The sequence below is a fragment of the Macrobrachium nipponense genome, chromosome 17, assembly GCF_015104395.2.
Source record: "Macrobrachium nipponense isolate FS-2020 chromosome 17, ASM1510439v2, whole genome shotgun sequence".
Classification (NCBI taxonomy): Eukaryota; Metazoa; Arthropoda; class Malacostraca; order Decapoda; family Palaemonidae; genus Macrobrachium; species Macrobrachium nipponense.
The window spans coordinates 1197682-1213889 of record NC_087210.1 but is presented as its reverse complement, the minus strand read 5'-3'; the positions used below and the strand labels follow the sequence as shown (position 1 = coordinate 1213889).

General features: G+C 42.4%; 1 protein-coding gene across 1 annotated transcript; it reads left to right on the top strand.

Annotated features, from left to right (window-relative positions):
- Positions 1 to 14712: 14712 nt before the first annotated feature.
- On the top strand, positions 14713 to 15846 carry LOC135196473 (uncharacterized). The gene is made up of 2 exons (XM_064223326.1): positions 14713 to 15291; positions 15436 to 15846. The coding sequence occupies exons 1-2, from the start codon at positions 14713 to 14715 to the stop codon at positions 15844 to 15846; spliced, it is 990 nt and encodes a 329-aa protein (XP_064079396.1).
- The last annotated feature ends 362 nt before the right edge of the window (positions 15847 to 16208 follow it).

Below are 16208 nucleotides of genomic sequence, written 5' to 3'. Positions count from 1 at the left end.
CATGAATTTTATTATTTCCGATCCAATCTCCTATAATGCGTGAAACATTGAAGGAATCTAGATTTGCCCTGCTCTCAGATGTTTAATGAACGTTCATTCCCCCCGGCCGCCGTGGGGTGGGGCGGGGGTGTGGGGGAAGGGGTGACACAGAGTCTTTGCATATTGATATTGGGCACAGCAATCCGTGATCCATTACCGCTGTTAATTTGCTGATGAAAACGCCCAGCTTATAAATATTGGCGAACTGAAAGATTTGACTTCGTTGGAGTCATTCCTTTTGAGGTTCAGGTCAGTCTATACTTATTGAGGACCTATTGAGTACTGATGCAAAGGGAGAGAGAGAGAGAGAGAGCCTATTACTGTTTTCACAGTCGGAGGGATCTAGTTAATATAACTGCTCTGTTATATTGTTTTCCAATTGGCACCGATTGGATTGGATTACCATGACTATTCTATTGGCCTTCTCGAAGATGACCTCATTAAAACACACACACATACACACATGCACATACACATATATACATCTTACTATAATGGTCATTATGTTTGTCCGCCCGTCTGTCATACAATCACGGTCAAACGGCTGGTCCGATGGGGATGAACCTTGGCAGAGTTATGGTGGGGACACATAAGATGGTTTATAATGAGAAGGATTCCCCGAAACGGAGCTGGTTCTGCCCGTGAAACGCCAACGTCTATGACGACAGAGTATGAGTAAACTTTGCTCTTGCAATACGAAGCAAAACAAAACTAATACGTGGTGCTTTGCCAAATGAAGGCAGAAGAGGAAGAGAACAAGGAACGGCAGTCTCTCGAACCGATTCCCCCCGTGGCATCGTAAAGTATGAAGTGGTATCCCCCCTCCTCCCTCCTTCAGAGGGGTGGCTTGGACACAAGGGGTCACAAATTGGGGAAAAGTTGTAACGGCCTTTTTCAGCCACTGACGTAAATGAAAACCTTCAACTTTCTCTCTCTTTCCCCCCCCCCCCCCACCCACTCTCTCTCTCTCTCTCTCTCTCTCTCGATATTACAAGACGCCAAATTCTCATTAGGCAACGTCTTCTCCGTAGGATTGGTAGCTTTCTGTAAATGAAACAATTGAGATGACTATTTGTCTGTCGGGCCGATCTTAAAAACTACCGCGGCTAGAGGGCTGCAAACTAGTACGTTGATCATCCACCCTCCAATCATCAAACATACCAAGTTGCAGCCCTCTAGCCTCAGTAATGTTTATATAATTTAAGGTTGAACTTAGCCATGATCGTGCGTCTGCTAACGCTAAAGGACAGGCCACCAACGGCCACTGGCTGAAAGTTTTATAGGCCGCAGTCCATATAACATGATTCGCTGTACAGATGGCGCATTTTATACTGTTGTGTAATTGAAAAACATGTGAATAATGAAGGGCTAGGATACGTTTCTAAGTGCAGTGAAAGAGGTACAGGAAAAAAGTATAGGATATCTTCAAGCTCCGACCTCCAGCTTACGCGAAGCGAGTGTTAAAATCTACGGTCAAATAGCGCGTCGTTTCACCAACGAAAATTGAAATAAATAACCTATATTTAATTGGAAATAATTTTTCTGTACTGTTTAACACGCATGGTATTTATTCTTTACATTTTCATCGTAATAAATAAACCACAAACATCCTATCCTAAAATTCTTGTATCTTTAGCTCGACGCGAAACATATTTTTCAGACCTTTTTAAAGGCTCTTCCATAGAACAACAAAAAAGTAGTTTGTAGGCTTACTCCCCGATATCATAAGCTAGATAAAAGATATCTCAACGGAGACCGAAAAGAAAATCTGATGACTAAAGCTCTTAATATCAACGGAGAGTTGAAACGACTGAATATTGTGGCGTCGTGGAAATTATTATTTCAAACAAGGTCGTTGTTGGTCCTGAAGACAGTTTCACTGACCGGAAAAAATTCTCTAAAAAAAGGCGACGGAGAAGTTTGATGAAAGATTCTCTCTCTCTCTCTCTCTCTCTCTCTCTCTCTCTCTCTCTTTTGTTCCTTTGCTTTTATTATTTTTTTCTCTCTCTGTTTCTCTCGCTTTTGTTTTGTAGCTTTGTTACTCTCTCTCATCTCGCTTTTGTTCTGTAGCTTTTTGTATCTCTCTCTCTCTCCTTTTTTTTCTGGCTTTTGTTTTTTTATCTCTCTCTCTCTCTCTCTCGCTTTTGTTTTTTAGCTTTTCTCTCTCTCTCTCTCTCTCTCTCTCTCTCTCAACGCAAAAGAACGATTAAAAAATACAGCCAACACAAAGAGAGAGAGAGAGAGAGAGAGAGAGAGAGAGAGAGAGAGAGACATTCTTTTCTTATACATTTTCCCCAGCATCGATCAAGATATTATTAAGTTTGATTTCACTGAGGAAAAATCAACCTCAAAAAATACGAGAGAGAGAGAGAGAGAGAGAGAGAGAGAGAGAGAGAGAGAGAGAGAGAGAGAGAGAGAGAGAGAGAGAGAGAGAGAGTCTTTTTCAAAAGGGCCCGGGCAAAAAGCCACAGCCACGAAATTAGCCAAATCAACAATGATTGCAACCCAGTTCAAAGGACGACAGCTACTACTACTTAAGGACCCCCAAGGAGTTCCAAGGAGCTCCCTTTCCTAATCTGCCATCCGGGCTCCTTTCACTCAAAGGAGGAGAGAGAGAGAGACATATCCTGCCGAAGGAGGGAGGGAAGGTAGAGGGAGGGAGGGAAGGTGGGTAGGAGGGAGGGAGGGAGGGAGGGAGGAACTGGCGTCGTCTCTCCTACACAAAGGGCGTCTTGAGCGAAGGCGAATTATTATAGTATACCTCCAAGGAGAGACTGGGCTTCTTGCACACCAGCTGACAGGAGGAGGTGATTAAATTTCACTGTATTCAAACTGTATTTCCACTATATAGAACAGACTAGCATATAAAGCTTTGGCCCAAGGCCCAAGCTTTGGAGCCTCAAGCGCTGGGACCTGCGAGGTCCTTCATCGCTGGAAGGTAGATTAACACTAAACTTTAAAAGGTGTAACAGGAGGAAAACCCTCGAACTACTAAACAATTTTTAGAGAGGGTGGAATGTCACAATAAGGGAAGAGAATATGAACGGAGGTACACTAAAATTAAATGAGTAGTTTGGATGACCAGCGGTCGGACAGACAAAGTCACATCAATAGTTTTCTTTTACATAAAACTAAAAGTAACTCAGCGTCAAAGTTTCTGTTTCGTTCTAAGCATTTCTTTATATATATCTATATATATATCCTATATTATATATATATATATATATATATATGTTTTCCAGTTTTCTAGTAACTTTTAAAAGTTCTTTCGGCCTCTCCCGAGAGTTTAAAAAGTTACCAAAGTTTAATGTGAGTTCTCTCTATCTTCAAGTCTGCGACATTTCTCCTCTTAACTTACTCATTTCTACTGACTATCTTTCTTTTATTTAATATTGATTTTATCCTCGCTTTTATTTATTCGGTATCTACTGACTAACTTTTCTTTATTTAATATTGATTTTATCTCGCTTTTATTTATTTAGTATCTACTGACTAACTTTCATTTATTTAATATTGAATTTATCCTCGCTTTTATTTGTTCGGTATCTACTGACTATTTCCTTTGTTTAATAATGATTTTATCCTCGCTTTTATTTATTCATTATCTACTGATTAACTTTTCCTTTGTTTAAATTGATTTTATCCTCGATTTTATTTATTCAGTATCTACTGACTAACTTTTCCTTTATGTAATATTGATTTCATCCTTGCTTTTATTTATTCAGTATATAAGTTTGTGAAGTCTTGGTCGACAAATGAAGGTTTAATTTCAAAATATTACTTACTATCTGGCATCGCTATGAAGAAAAACAAACACTTTTAACTACATAAACACATAACCCCGACGCCCAACACTTGTTCGTTCGTCACTGTAGGCAACAGCTCGTCATAATCAACAGGAAAAACAACATTTTGAGGCACAGTCCTACATCTCTAACAGCCTCCCCAAAAAACAGCACCAAAAACAGCCTACGGCACAAATCTAGTCGAGATTCCAGGGCAAACAACGTTTTTTCATGATGTTCTCTGCCATTCCCGAAAAGCGAAACGGATATTCGAAATGTTCAGAAGCTTAATGAACGCGCTCTCACAGGATCCAATATTTCCATGACGATATTGACAGAGCAAGCTACGACTGGGTGCGTTCAATTACGCAATCAATACCGTGCTGAAAAACGCCACTGGGACAAAGTTCCAATTACGCACTTAAAGCGTATACTTATTAAACACTTACTACATTAGCAAAAGCCGGACTGTGGAACGCTCTCTCTGAGGAGGTTTTGCGATTTGGAACCTTAAAAGTTCAAATTAACGTAAAACTCATTACTACCCTGAAGTAATGCTCTTTATATCCTCATAATTTAATTATGTTTTTATCTACTTATTTATTAACCTGTTAACTTATTTTTACTTTGCTAATAATTGACATCTTCTCTCTGTATTTCCTACTACACTCTGTTACTCCTTTCTTCAAATGAACACCATAATATTCTTTGGAAGCTTCAGAATTTCGAGTGAGTGGCCCCTTTGGTGGACTTGATCCATATGGACAAGGATTGTCTTCTGAATAATAATAATAATAATAATAATAATAATAATAATAATAATAAGGGATACCAACAGAACATACTATTCGGAACTAACCAGAAAAGACTATACAGCCAACTAAGAGGGGAAGACAACCGCCAAGAAATTCCTGAAGCCGAACCAAGTAAGAGACTCTGGGAAAACATATGGAGCAATCCGGTATCACACAACAAACATGCAACATGGCTCCAGGAAGTCAAGGAAGAAGAAACCGGGAGAATAAAACAAAGATTCACAGAGATCACGACAGACACAGTCAGACACCAACTAAAGAAAATGCCAAACTGGAAAGCCCCAGGTCCGATGAAGTCCATGGATACTGGCTCAAAAACTTCAGGCCCTACACCCACGAATAGCAGAACAACTCCAGCATTGTATCTCAAATCACCATGCACCCAAATGGATGACCACAGGAAGGACATCCTTAGTACAAAAAGACAAGAGTAAGGGAAATATAGCCAGTAAATACAGGCCTATCACCTGCCTATCAATAATGTGGAAGTTACAAACAGGTATCATCAGTGAAAGGCTATACAACTACCTAGAGGAGACAAACACCATCCCCCACCAACAGAAAGGCTGCAGAAGGAAGTGTAGGGGCACAAAAGACCAGCTCCTGATAGATAAACTGGTAATGAAGAACAGTAGGAGAAGGAAAACCAACCTAAGCATGGCATGGATAGACTATAAGAAAGCCTTCGACATGATACCACACACATGGCTAATAGAATGCCTGAAAATATATGGGGCAGAGGAAAACACCATCAGCTTCCTCAAAAATACAATGCGCAACTGGAATACAATACTTACAAGCTCTGGAATAAGACTAGCAGAGGTTAATATCAGGAGAGGGATCTTCCAGGGAGACTCACTGTTCCCACTACTCTTCGTAGTAGCCATGATTCCCATGACAAAAGTACTACAGAAGATGGATGCCAGGTACCAACTCAAGAAAAGAGGCAACAGAATTAACCATCTGATGTTCATGGACGACATCAAGCTGTATGGTAAGAGCATCAAGGAAATAGATACCCTAATCCAGACTGTAAGGATTGTATCTGGGGACATCAGGATGGAGTTTGGAATAGAAAAATGCGCCTTAGTCAACATACAAAAGGGCAAAGTAACAAGAACTGAAGGGATAAAGCTACCAGATGGGAACAACATCAAACACATAGATGAGACTGCATACAAATACCTGGGAATAATGGAAGGAGGGGATATAAAACACCAAGAGATGAAGGACACGATCAGGAAAGAATATATGCAGAGACTCAAGGCGATACTCAAGTCAAAACTCAACGCCGGAAATATGATAAAAGCCATAAACACATGGGCAGTGCCAGTAATCAGATACAGCGCAGGAATAGTGGAATGGACGAAGGCAGAACTCCGCAGCATAGATAAAAAGCCAGGAAACATATGACAATACACAAAGCACTACACCCAAGAGCAAATACGGACAGACTATACATAACACGAAAGGAAGGAGGGAGAGGACTACTAGTATAGAGGACTGCGTCAACATCGAGAACAGAGCACTGGGGCAATATCTGAAAACCAGTGAAGACGAGTGGCTAAAGAGTGCATGGGAAGAAAGACTAATAAAAGTAGACGAAGACCCAGAAATATACGGAGACAGGAGAATGACAAACAGAACAGAGGACTGGCACAACAAACCAATGCACGGACAATACATGAGACAGACTAAAGAACTAGCCAGCGATGACACGTGACAATGGCTACAGAGGGGAGAGCTAAAGAAGGAAACTGAAGGAATGATAACAGCGGCACAAGATCAAGCCCTAAGAACCAGATATGTTCAAAGAACGATAGACGGAAATAACATCTCTCCCATATGTAGGAAATGCAATACGAAAAATGAAACCATAAACCACATAGCAAGCGAATGTCCGGCACTTGCACAGAACCAGTACAAAAAGAGGCATGATTCAGTGGCAAAAGCCCTCCACTGGAGCCTGTGCAAGAAACATCAGCTACCTTGCAGTAATAAGTGGTACGAGCACCAACCTGAAGGAGTGATAGAAAACGATCAGGCAAAGATCCTCTGAGACTATGGTATCTTGAACAGATAGGTGGTGATACGGTGCAAATTAAACCAGACGTGACGTTGATTGACACAAATCAGAAGAAAGTATCACTCATTGATGTCGCAATACCATGGGACACCAGAGTTGAAGAGAAAGAGAGGGAAAAAAAATGGATAAGTATCAAGACCTGAAAATAGGAATAAGAAGGATATGGGATATGCCAGTGGAAAAAATTGTACCCATAATCATAGGAACACTAGGCACGATCCCGAGATCCCTGAAAGGAATCTAGAAAAACTAGGAGGCTGAAGTAGCTCCAGGACTCAGCAGAAGATGTGATCCTAGAAACGGCGCACATAGTAAGAAAGTGATGGACTCCTAAGGAGGCAGGATGCAACCCGGAACCCACACTATAAATACCACCCAGTCGAATTGGAGGACTGTGATAGAGCAAAAAAAAAAAAATATAAAAGTCTTGAAATCAATAAAATAATTATGAAAATTTAAACGGTCTAAAATAATACCGTTTTTGACATGTCCTCCATTGGCACATTGCTTGCCAGTCTAAGCAATACCGACAAATCAACAATAAGGAGGCTTGAGAAAGTCCTGTATAAAATCAAAGTAGCTGAATCACCCATTATTTTAGATAAATACGACAGTAATACAAATCTTAAAATCAATGAAGTAATCATTAAAATCTGAAACGGTCTCTTGCACGAGATAACACAGAAAAATATGCCATCTCTCTCCCAGCAAATATTGACTGATGCAAAGCCGATATTGTAGAGCCGTTAATCATGATTTGTGGGCTTGTTTAATATTATCCTTTGCAGAGCAGGAATTATTTCCACCGTGTCTAACATTTCCACGTGTTGCATAATAACGAGTTCGTGGAAATAAAACTTCTTCTGGATTTCAGCCAGATCTAAAGAAGGGAAAACTGCAAATTGGATTTTCGAAGTGTTTGTACTTCCAGTTTGCGTGTCAGCGAACTTATGAACAAAGAATTTTTTTTATGCAGAAAAAGTTATGATTTTTAGTTTTCTGTAATAGAAAACTATTGAGGTGGCTATATGTCTGTTCGTCTGCAGGTCTTAAAAAACTACTAAGGCTAGAGGGCTGCTAATTGGGATGTTAATCATCCACCCTCCAGTCATCAAACACACAAAATTGCAGCCCTCTAGCCTCAGTAGTCTTTACTTTATTTAAGGTTAGAGTTAGCCTTGATCATGAGTCTGGCAACGGTATACGACAGGCAACCACCGGGCCATGGTTAGTTTCATGGACAGTGGTTCATACAGCACTACACCGAGACCACTGTAAGATAGATCAATTTCCAGTAGCCTTGATTATCATTTGCTCTACTGAAAACTCGATTACGCCGAAGCATTTTTGACTTGTTACATATGTAAGTAAGAATACAACATTAAAACCAGTTTACAAAATGGCTATAGAGAATAATTATATAATAAATGAAAGTTTCTTTACTTTACAAATAGTCGTCTCATGATCTACGAGATGAAAACGGACACCAATATCCCAACTTGCGTAAGCTGGGCTAATTGAATAATCCCATTTTAGATCTTAAAGTATAAACACTATCAGTGAGGGGAGAGAGAAGTATTCTTTATAATAAGTGATAGAGATTTTGAAGTAGAAATACTATAAGTGAGGGGAGCGAGAAGTATTCTTTATAATATGTGATACAGATTCTGGCTTCAAAAATAGAAACATTCTTATATTATCATACTTTCTTCTCCTCCTCCTCTGTGACCTTCTTAGAAGATTAAACGAAATAAATATGTCTCTGTCCATTTCTTTCATATTTTTATTTCCTCTGTGCGTGGTGAAAATCGAGAGAGAGAGAGAGAGAGAGAGAGAGAGAGAGAGAGAGAGAGAGAGAGAGAGATTTGTGGAATGTACTTCCACTTTAACAGTGTTTAGTATTTTAAGAATGTTAATTCATATATATTGAGAGAGAGAGAGAGAGAGAGAGAGAGAGAGAGAGAGAGATTTGTATATGTACTTCCAATTCAAAAGTTTAGCTTTTTAATAATGTCAATTTATCGCAACATGTCTTATGTATTTAGAGAGAGAGAGAGAGAGAGAGAGAGAGAGAGAGAGAGAGAGAGAGAGAGAGAGAGAGAGAGATTACTTCACACCCGTTAACGAAGTATGGCATCAATTCTTACCCTCGCATTGATACAGAAGTAATCAATAATGTCTCCTTTCAGGCAGTGTATGTAATCAGTCTGCTACAAAAAGGGCAAAGAAAAGTTGCTCATTCGAACTGAAGGACGACCGTCTGTCTGTTCACAGCTGCTATCTGATATGGTGCATTTTGAGTCCTTCTATGGTGGACTATCTGCTACAACAGGACCTTTATGGTGGACTATCTACTAATACAGGACCTTTATAGTGGACGATCTACTAATAGGCCTTTATGGTGGACTATCTGCTAATAGACCTTTATGTTGGATTATCTGCTAATGGACCTTTATGTTGGACTATCTGCTAATAGACCTTTATTTTGGACTATCTGATAATGGACCTTTATGTTGGACTATTTGATAATAGGCCTTTATGTTCGACTATCTGCTAGTAGACCTTTATGTTGGACTATCTGCTGATGGACCTTTATGTTGGATTATCTGCTTAACAGACCATTATGTTGGACTATCTGCAAATGGACCATTATGTTGGACTAGTATATCCTAATGAACCTTTATGGTGGATAGACTACAGGACCATTATGGCGTTTGGAAGCAAATATACTGCATAATATTAGGATGCTGGAATAGTCGTGTCGAGGAATAGATGATGTCAGGAAGGTAGATTGATATGGCGAAAGGATTGTTTAGCCAACTCTCCTTTACGGAAGTGAAGTTGTTGGATTTGAATGCAAACGAGAGAAATAATGAGAAAGCATTAAGAGTATTGCTGATAATTCAGCAATACTGTGAAGGAGGAACAGAGAACGTGGAGGAATTGCAGAAGTTAGCCAAGAGACGGAGACAAACAGAATTTTACATAATAGATTATAGGAAGAGGTGGCCTGAAGGGTGCTACGAGGCTCTGTGATAAGAGTGGCGACCTTTCCCTTCAGAACGTCAGAACAGCGCGAGTATTTATCAATGAAATCCCATTAGCATCCACTCGCCTTATCCGACGAAAATCCTTCCGGAGTGCAGCAGCAATACAATAACGCTTTCATACCCGTGTTGGTAAATAAGAAGAAATGGAATAACTCTCGACAAAAGGGAGGAATAATCGAGACTCGAGCGAATATTTTCTCGGAAAAAGACTCCGCATATGAAAGGGAGAGGACGAGGCCGCGTACGATTCTTTGTTAAGTCTCTCTCTAGCTTTCGTCATTAGACTCTAGGTACCACCACCTCCTCCTCCTCCTACCCCTCCTCCTCATGCTTCAAGGAACACCTCAAGTTTCCCTTCTTTCATCGCCGACATTTTCATTCGCTTTCTTTCTCTCTCTGTCCCACTTCCTCCCTCTCTTTGACAGTCCCGCGAAAGGTCGCTTGTCGTCGCAAAAAGAAAGGACATCACAATGCTGTGGAGATGAAACCGCCAGGGAAGCGAACTCCAAGTATTAAGATTAGCAGACTTAGTAAAGTATTAACAAACACGACTGGGGTTCTCTCTGTACCTGTACGTTGCGTACATACAAGTTTGTGTTTGTGTATGTTTGTGGCTGTATGTCTAACTTCCCCCACAATGTTGGCTAGATGTTAGCTGGGTAACATCTAGAACTTTTCATATGGAATTTGTGGACGTACATCACACTGTGCAAGGTGGCAGATCTTTGCCTTCAATGTGCAAGTTTCCAATTAATGCTGTCAGAGTTAATTAAACTAGATTTTTACAATTGTAAGTAAAAATCTCTCTGTTTTTTGTTCCTTGTACAACTGATGGCCCTAGAACAGTGGAACCTTCCTGTTCGCTGTGAAGTCTCAAGGGATGAGGTTGCTAGTCCAACACCCTTTTCTTGACTCAAGCTTGGTTCTTCGTTGGCCGGATCTGGCAAATTCAAACTCTGTGCTCTATCCCCGGTAGGGATGTAATACCGTCAGTGCACCTCACGCACTGCGCTGTGGGCATTACCTAAGGATTCTTTGCAACCACCTTTCATTTTTTTGGCCGTAGCTCTGTTAATATTCTCTTTCCTTCATCCTCTTCTGAGAACTGTTTCGTAGAGCAACTGCAAAAGGCTTTAACCTCCTGTTACACCTTTCAAACCTTTCTTATTCCTCTTAGTTCCCCTTTCAGCGTTGAATGACCTCACCTGTATAGGTCACAGCAATTGCTTGACATTTGGCCTAAATTTTATATTCCGTTCTGCACATTTGCTCATTTATTCAACCATTTTGTCTGCGTTAGATGACTTCTATGTGTAACTAGTATAGTAGATTCACATCAACCTTGCATCTGATGTCTAGGCCAGTCCCTTACGACGCTCCTGATTGGCTGTTGATAAGCCAATCCTAGGTCTGGAAACTCTCATCCCCTGAGGGATACGTCTTTCAAAAGTATACCTAGGGAGAGGTGGAACTTACTACATCTTGCCTATGTGAACTCTCTCGAGAGACTGAGATCGTTTCAAGCCCTGTGATTGGCTTATCAACAGCCAATCAGGAGCGTTGTAAGGGACCGGACTAGACATCAGATGCAGAGTTGATGTAAATCTACTATAGTATATGAACATACATCGTTCGTCAGTTTTACGCGCTGTTATGTCTTTAGGGATTAAAGAACCAATCTGCACCAACATGTTTGTTGTAGTACATGACGAATGAAAAGCACATTCGTCTTGCTCGTGAGTTTAATGACTCAGCCATTCGGGGAATTCAATATTTGCGTAACGATATTAACGGCGCAGTCAACGACTGGCTGCGTTTCATAGCCAAGTCAATTTGCAGCTGAAAACGAAGCGCTTGTAACCATTTGTATGCCTGAAGAGCAGATTGCTGGAACGATTCCTTGGCTAGTTGTTCAGAGAGCACGAACAAAGCAACTTCTGATTATTAATGGTCATAATAAACACATTTGTTTACAAATGACTGGTATTAGCAACTTCTGATTATAGATGGTTTAAACAAACACCTCTGCGATCTACAAATGACTGGTATTAACACATGCACTGATCGAAAAGGCTCGGCACTAAATGGAATGTGAGATCTATAGGCCTAAGGCTAAAGTGAGCTGGGACCGAATGGACGCCTGCAAAGAATTTTGTGAAGTCATGTCTACGGTGCACCGCGTGAGATGTACTGTCGGCACTACTACCAATCCGAAGGGGACGAAAGCTTTCAAAATCACCAGGCAAAATATATATATGTCTAACAAAACAACATTCACGAAAACTTGAAAAATTTGGGAATGTTTCACTTCAGGTAAATATCGACCCAATAATGGTTTCGCTATGGAGTCGGTATTGAGTCCTTAATAATAATAATAATAATAATAATAATAATAATAATAATAATAATAATAATAACATCCTTTATTTCAGCTCAGGGCCATATACATGGAATATACAAAATACAGATAGTAACATACACAGGACTTTAAAACTATTTGCAGGAATGATGGAAAATTCCGCGTCAAAGGGGGCTTTTGACTTCTATATTGTCTAGCACTTCGTGTATGGCGCTATTCATATTCATTATCATTCTGAAAATGAAGAAACCTATCCATGTAGAAACCCGTCCACCACCACCACCACAGGGGCCATTGACTTGAAATTCTAATTATTATTATTATTATTATTATTAATTATTATTATTATTAATATTATTTTGTTAAAAATTACTGCTGCTTCATCACTATTAATCTTGTAAAGAGTCTTCTCTATCTTTCTGATGACGGCTTTCTCGTTGTTGCTTAGACTGGCGAGCAACGCACCAAAGGGCATGGCAAAATTCGGTTGATTCATTTGATTTATTATTGCTTGTACAATTCTCTCTTTCTCTCTCTCTCTCTCTCCAACGCGACGTTTCCTCCTGATCCACAAGACATTATCAAGCGATAACGGCTTTGGGACTGAATTCCAGTGGTTGTTGTTTAAGATTAAGCTGGCCTTGTGCCAGCACGGGCTCTTGCTCGTAGAGCAGCCCGTATTTGTTTTGAACTCATTCCAGTGGCGAGTCCATCTTCTTATATGGTGATGTTGCGGGTTCTTGAGTACGGTCAGAGCACCTCTCCGGCAGGTCGGGTTTTCATTGGTTCCTGGGAAGGTGACTCATACAGTGGGTGTTTACGAGTCTTGCAGACCTTCTCAGGCTGGGGGTATCACCGGGAGCCTCTTGATTGGCTTCTACCTGAGTGACGTCACCCCTGCTATCATTCTCATGTCTGGTGTTTGTTTCATGTGTGCTGGTACTTTCGTTGGGGGGGAGGGGTGTGGTCCTCCTCACACACGTCGGTATTAGGAACGCTTCTTGGGTGGTATTAAGGGGAGGCTTTTGTTCGAGGATAAGCAGCGCTTCTAGGAGACGCAGATGTCGTGGGTCAGGTGCTCTCCCGATGATCTTAATATTCCTGACAATGTTGTCTCGTGATGTTTCTCTGGTGTACTGCAAGGGCGTGCTGCCTAATGGTGCCCTCCTGGGCGTGGCAGGAGATCATTGCTGCTTAGGCTGGCGAGCAACGCACCAAAGGGCATGGTAAAATTCGGCTGAGTCATTTGATTTATTATTGCTTATAAAATTCTCTCTCTCTCTCTCTCTCTCTCTCTCTCTCTCTCTCTCTCTCCCCAATGCGACGTTTCCTCCTGATCCAAAGGACATTATCAAGCGATAACTGATTGAGTACAGTCAGAGCACCTTTCCGGCAGGTCGGGTTTTCATTGGTTCCTGGGAAGGTGACTCATACGGCGGGCGTTTACAAGTCTTGCAGGCCTTCTCAGGCTTGGGGTATCACCGGGAGGCTCTTGATTGGCTTCTACCTGAGTGACGTCACCCCTGGTATTATTTTCATGTCCGGTGTTTGTTTCATGCGCACTGGTACTTTCGTTGGGGGGGAGGGGTGTGGTCCTCTTCACACATGTCGCTTCTTGGGTAGTATTAAGGGGAGGCTTTTGTTCGAGGATAAGCAGCTCTTCTAGGAGACGCAGAGGTTGTGGGTCAGGTGCTCTCCCGATGATGTTAGTATTCCTGACGATGTCGTCTCTCGAGATATTTCTCTGGTGTACTGCAAGGGTGTGCTGCCTAATGGCGCCCTCCTGGGCGTGGCAGGAGATCCTTTTTGACAGGCGCATCGTCGTCATGCCGATGTAAATCCCAGGACATCCTTGGGCGGGGCATCCGTATCAGTAGACAACGTTAGACTGCTTTAGCAACAATGAGAAATCCGTCATCAGAAAGATAGAGAAGACTCTTTACAAGATTAATAGTGCTGAAGCAGCAGTCATTTTTAACAAAAAATGCGTACGAGAGGGTCTCCTTCCGAAATATACAAACATCAGGGTGCATGACCCCACAGCAAGAAATGAAGAAAGGACCAGGGACTTCAGAATGTCCCTCCTACAGCGGCAACTACGGGAGAAGACTGCCGATATCAAGACCCTGAAGGAGGAACATCACCTCCTGCGAGAGGAATGGGCGGAAATACGTGCTGAAGCTGTCCGCCCTGATCCTGATGACAATACCAGATACGACACACCTACAAGAGACCACCACCTCCAACCAGACGACCGAGCGGAGGACCAGTGCAAGCCTTCTACCTACGAGGAAATTAAAGCGCACCTTACCTGCTAAGCGAGGAAGACATGCGTAACTGGGTTAGGGGTGTAACCCACAAACTTTTCGCCCTGAACGGCGGTAAGCTACGCATCCAAGAAAAGACGCAGAGGTATATCAACCTCACTGCATACCAGCCCACCCCTGAACAAAATGACATATTAAACCTCGGGCTAAAGTGCCACTTCATGTCAAAACCGAAGAAACACGAGAAGCGCCTGGAGATCGAGATGCTCCTCGACTAGATTCAGCAGTTGGAAGCCAAGGAGATCCTGACAATGACGGATGCCCTTCAACCACTTCTGCTAGCAGAGGCCCTTATGGACAGGGGGTCATACTTGAGCGGTATTTACACCAAAGAGATGAAGGAGGTAGCCGTAGATCTGAAGAAGAGGGAAGAGATCCCTGTAAGGCGTGCAGACAAGACAGCCGCGTTCGTGCTCATCAGCACTTTGGAATACTTCGAGAAACTCGCCGCCATCTTGTCTAATGTCTCCAAGTTTGAGAGACTTACGAAGAACCCGACGGAAGAAATCAAACACAACGCCAACCGGGTCATCACAGCTGTGAATGCCGCTACGAATGCCACACATCTCCCACCCATCCAAGGTGACTATAGCCTCGGCTACCTATACAGGAACGAGAAGACCCACAAGGAAGGCAACCCAATATGCCAGATCATCAGCCAAACGCCCGCCCCGACTTACGCTCTGGCCAAACGCCTTAATAAAATCCTGACTCCATATATCCCCTCCAGATACTGCCTCACATCATCGGTGGAATTTTTGGAGAAGATCCGTGACTCCTCCGGTGCGGGAACCATGGTGTCCTTAGACGTTGAGTCTCTATTCACCAACGTCCCAGTCGACGAGACGATTGGGATCATCATGGAGCGGGTATATAGGAATCCCGATATGAGACCCCCTAACATCCCAGAAGATTTTTTAAGAACTCTGCTGGATATCTGTACGAAGAGAGCCCCTTTCATCACCCACCGACAGATGTACTGCGTAGCGATGGGGTCCCCCTTAGGAGTCCTCTTCGCTAACTTCTACATGGGTGAAACGGAAGAAAGGGTCTTCTCGCAACATAGATGTCCCCGCACATATGGACGCTATATCGATGATATCTTCGTGCAAGCCGACTGCGAGGATGAGGTAGAAGCCCTTTGGCAGCAGTTCCTGCAACACAGCGCACTCAACTTCACAGTCGAGTACAGCAGCGACGATCGGCTCCCCTTCCTCGACGTCCTTGTCACGAAGACGAATCAGAAGTTGGTGACTACAGTTTACACCAAAGCTACGAACCTTGGACTTTGTCTAAATGGAGATAGTGAGTGTCCTGCGTGGTTCAAGACCACCACCGTCAGGGCCTTCGTCAGGAGGGCCCTCTCGCACTGTTCGACATGGTAGGACACACACCTCGAACTCGACCGAGCATCCCAGATGCTAATCAACAATGGATACTCGAATAAACTCGTAAACCGAGAAACACGAGCTGCCCTTGACAAGTGGTACATGACGGAGGAAGAGAGAAGGAACATTCCACCCCCGGAGGATATCAAACTTTTCTATAAAGCCTTCATGCACCACCAATACAAGAAGGACGAAGCAGCCATGAAGAAAATAATATAGGAACACGTCCGCCCCATGGAGGAAGGAAAGAAAGTGTCCCTCATTATTTACTACAAGAATCGGCGTACAAAGGACCTCCTGATGAAGAACAACTCCTCCCGCCGTAGGAGACCACCTAAAGCAGTCCAACGTTGTCTACC

Coding starts and splice junctions, on each gene's coding strand:
- LOC135196473 (XM_064223326.1), top strand. CDS start 14,713: ATGACGGATGCCCTTCAACCACTTCTGCTAGCAGAGGCCCTTATGGAC. Junction 15,292..15,435: donor TTGAGTCTCTATTCACCAAC/GTCCCAGTCGAC, acceptor ACCCACCGACAG/ATGTACTGCGTAGCGATGGG.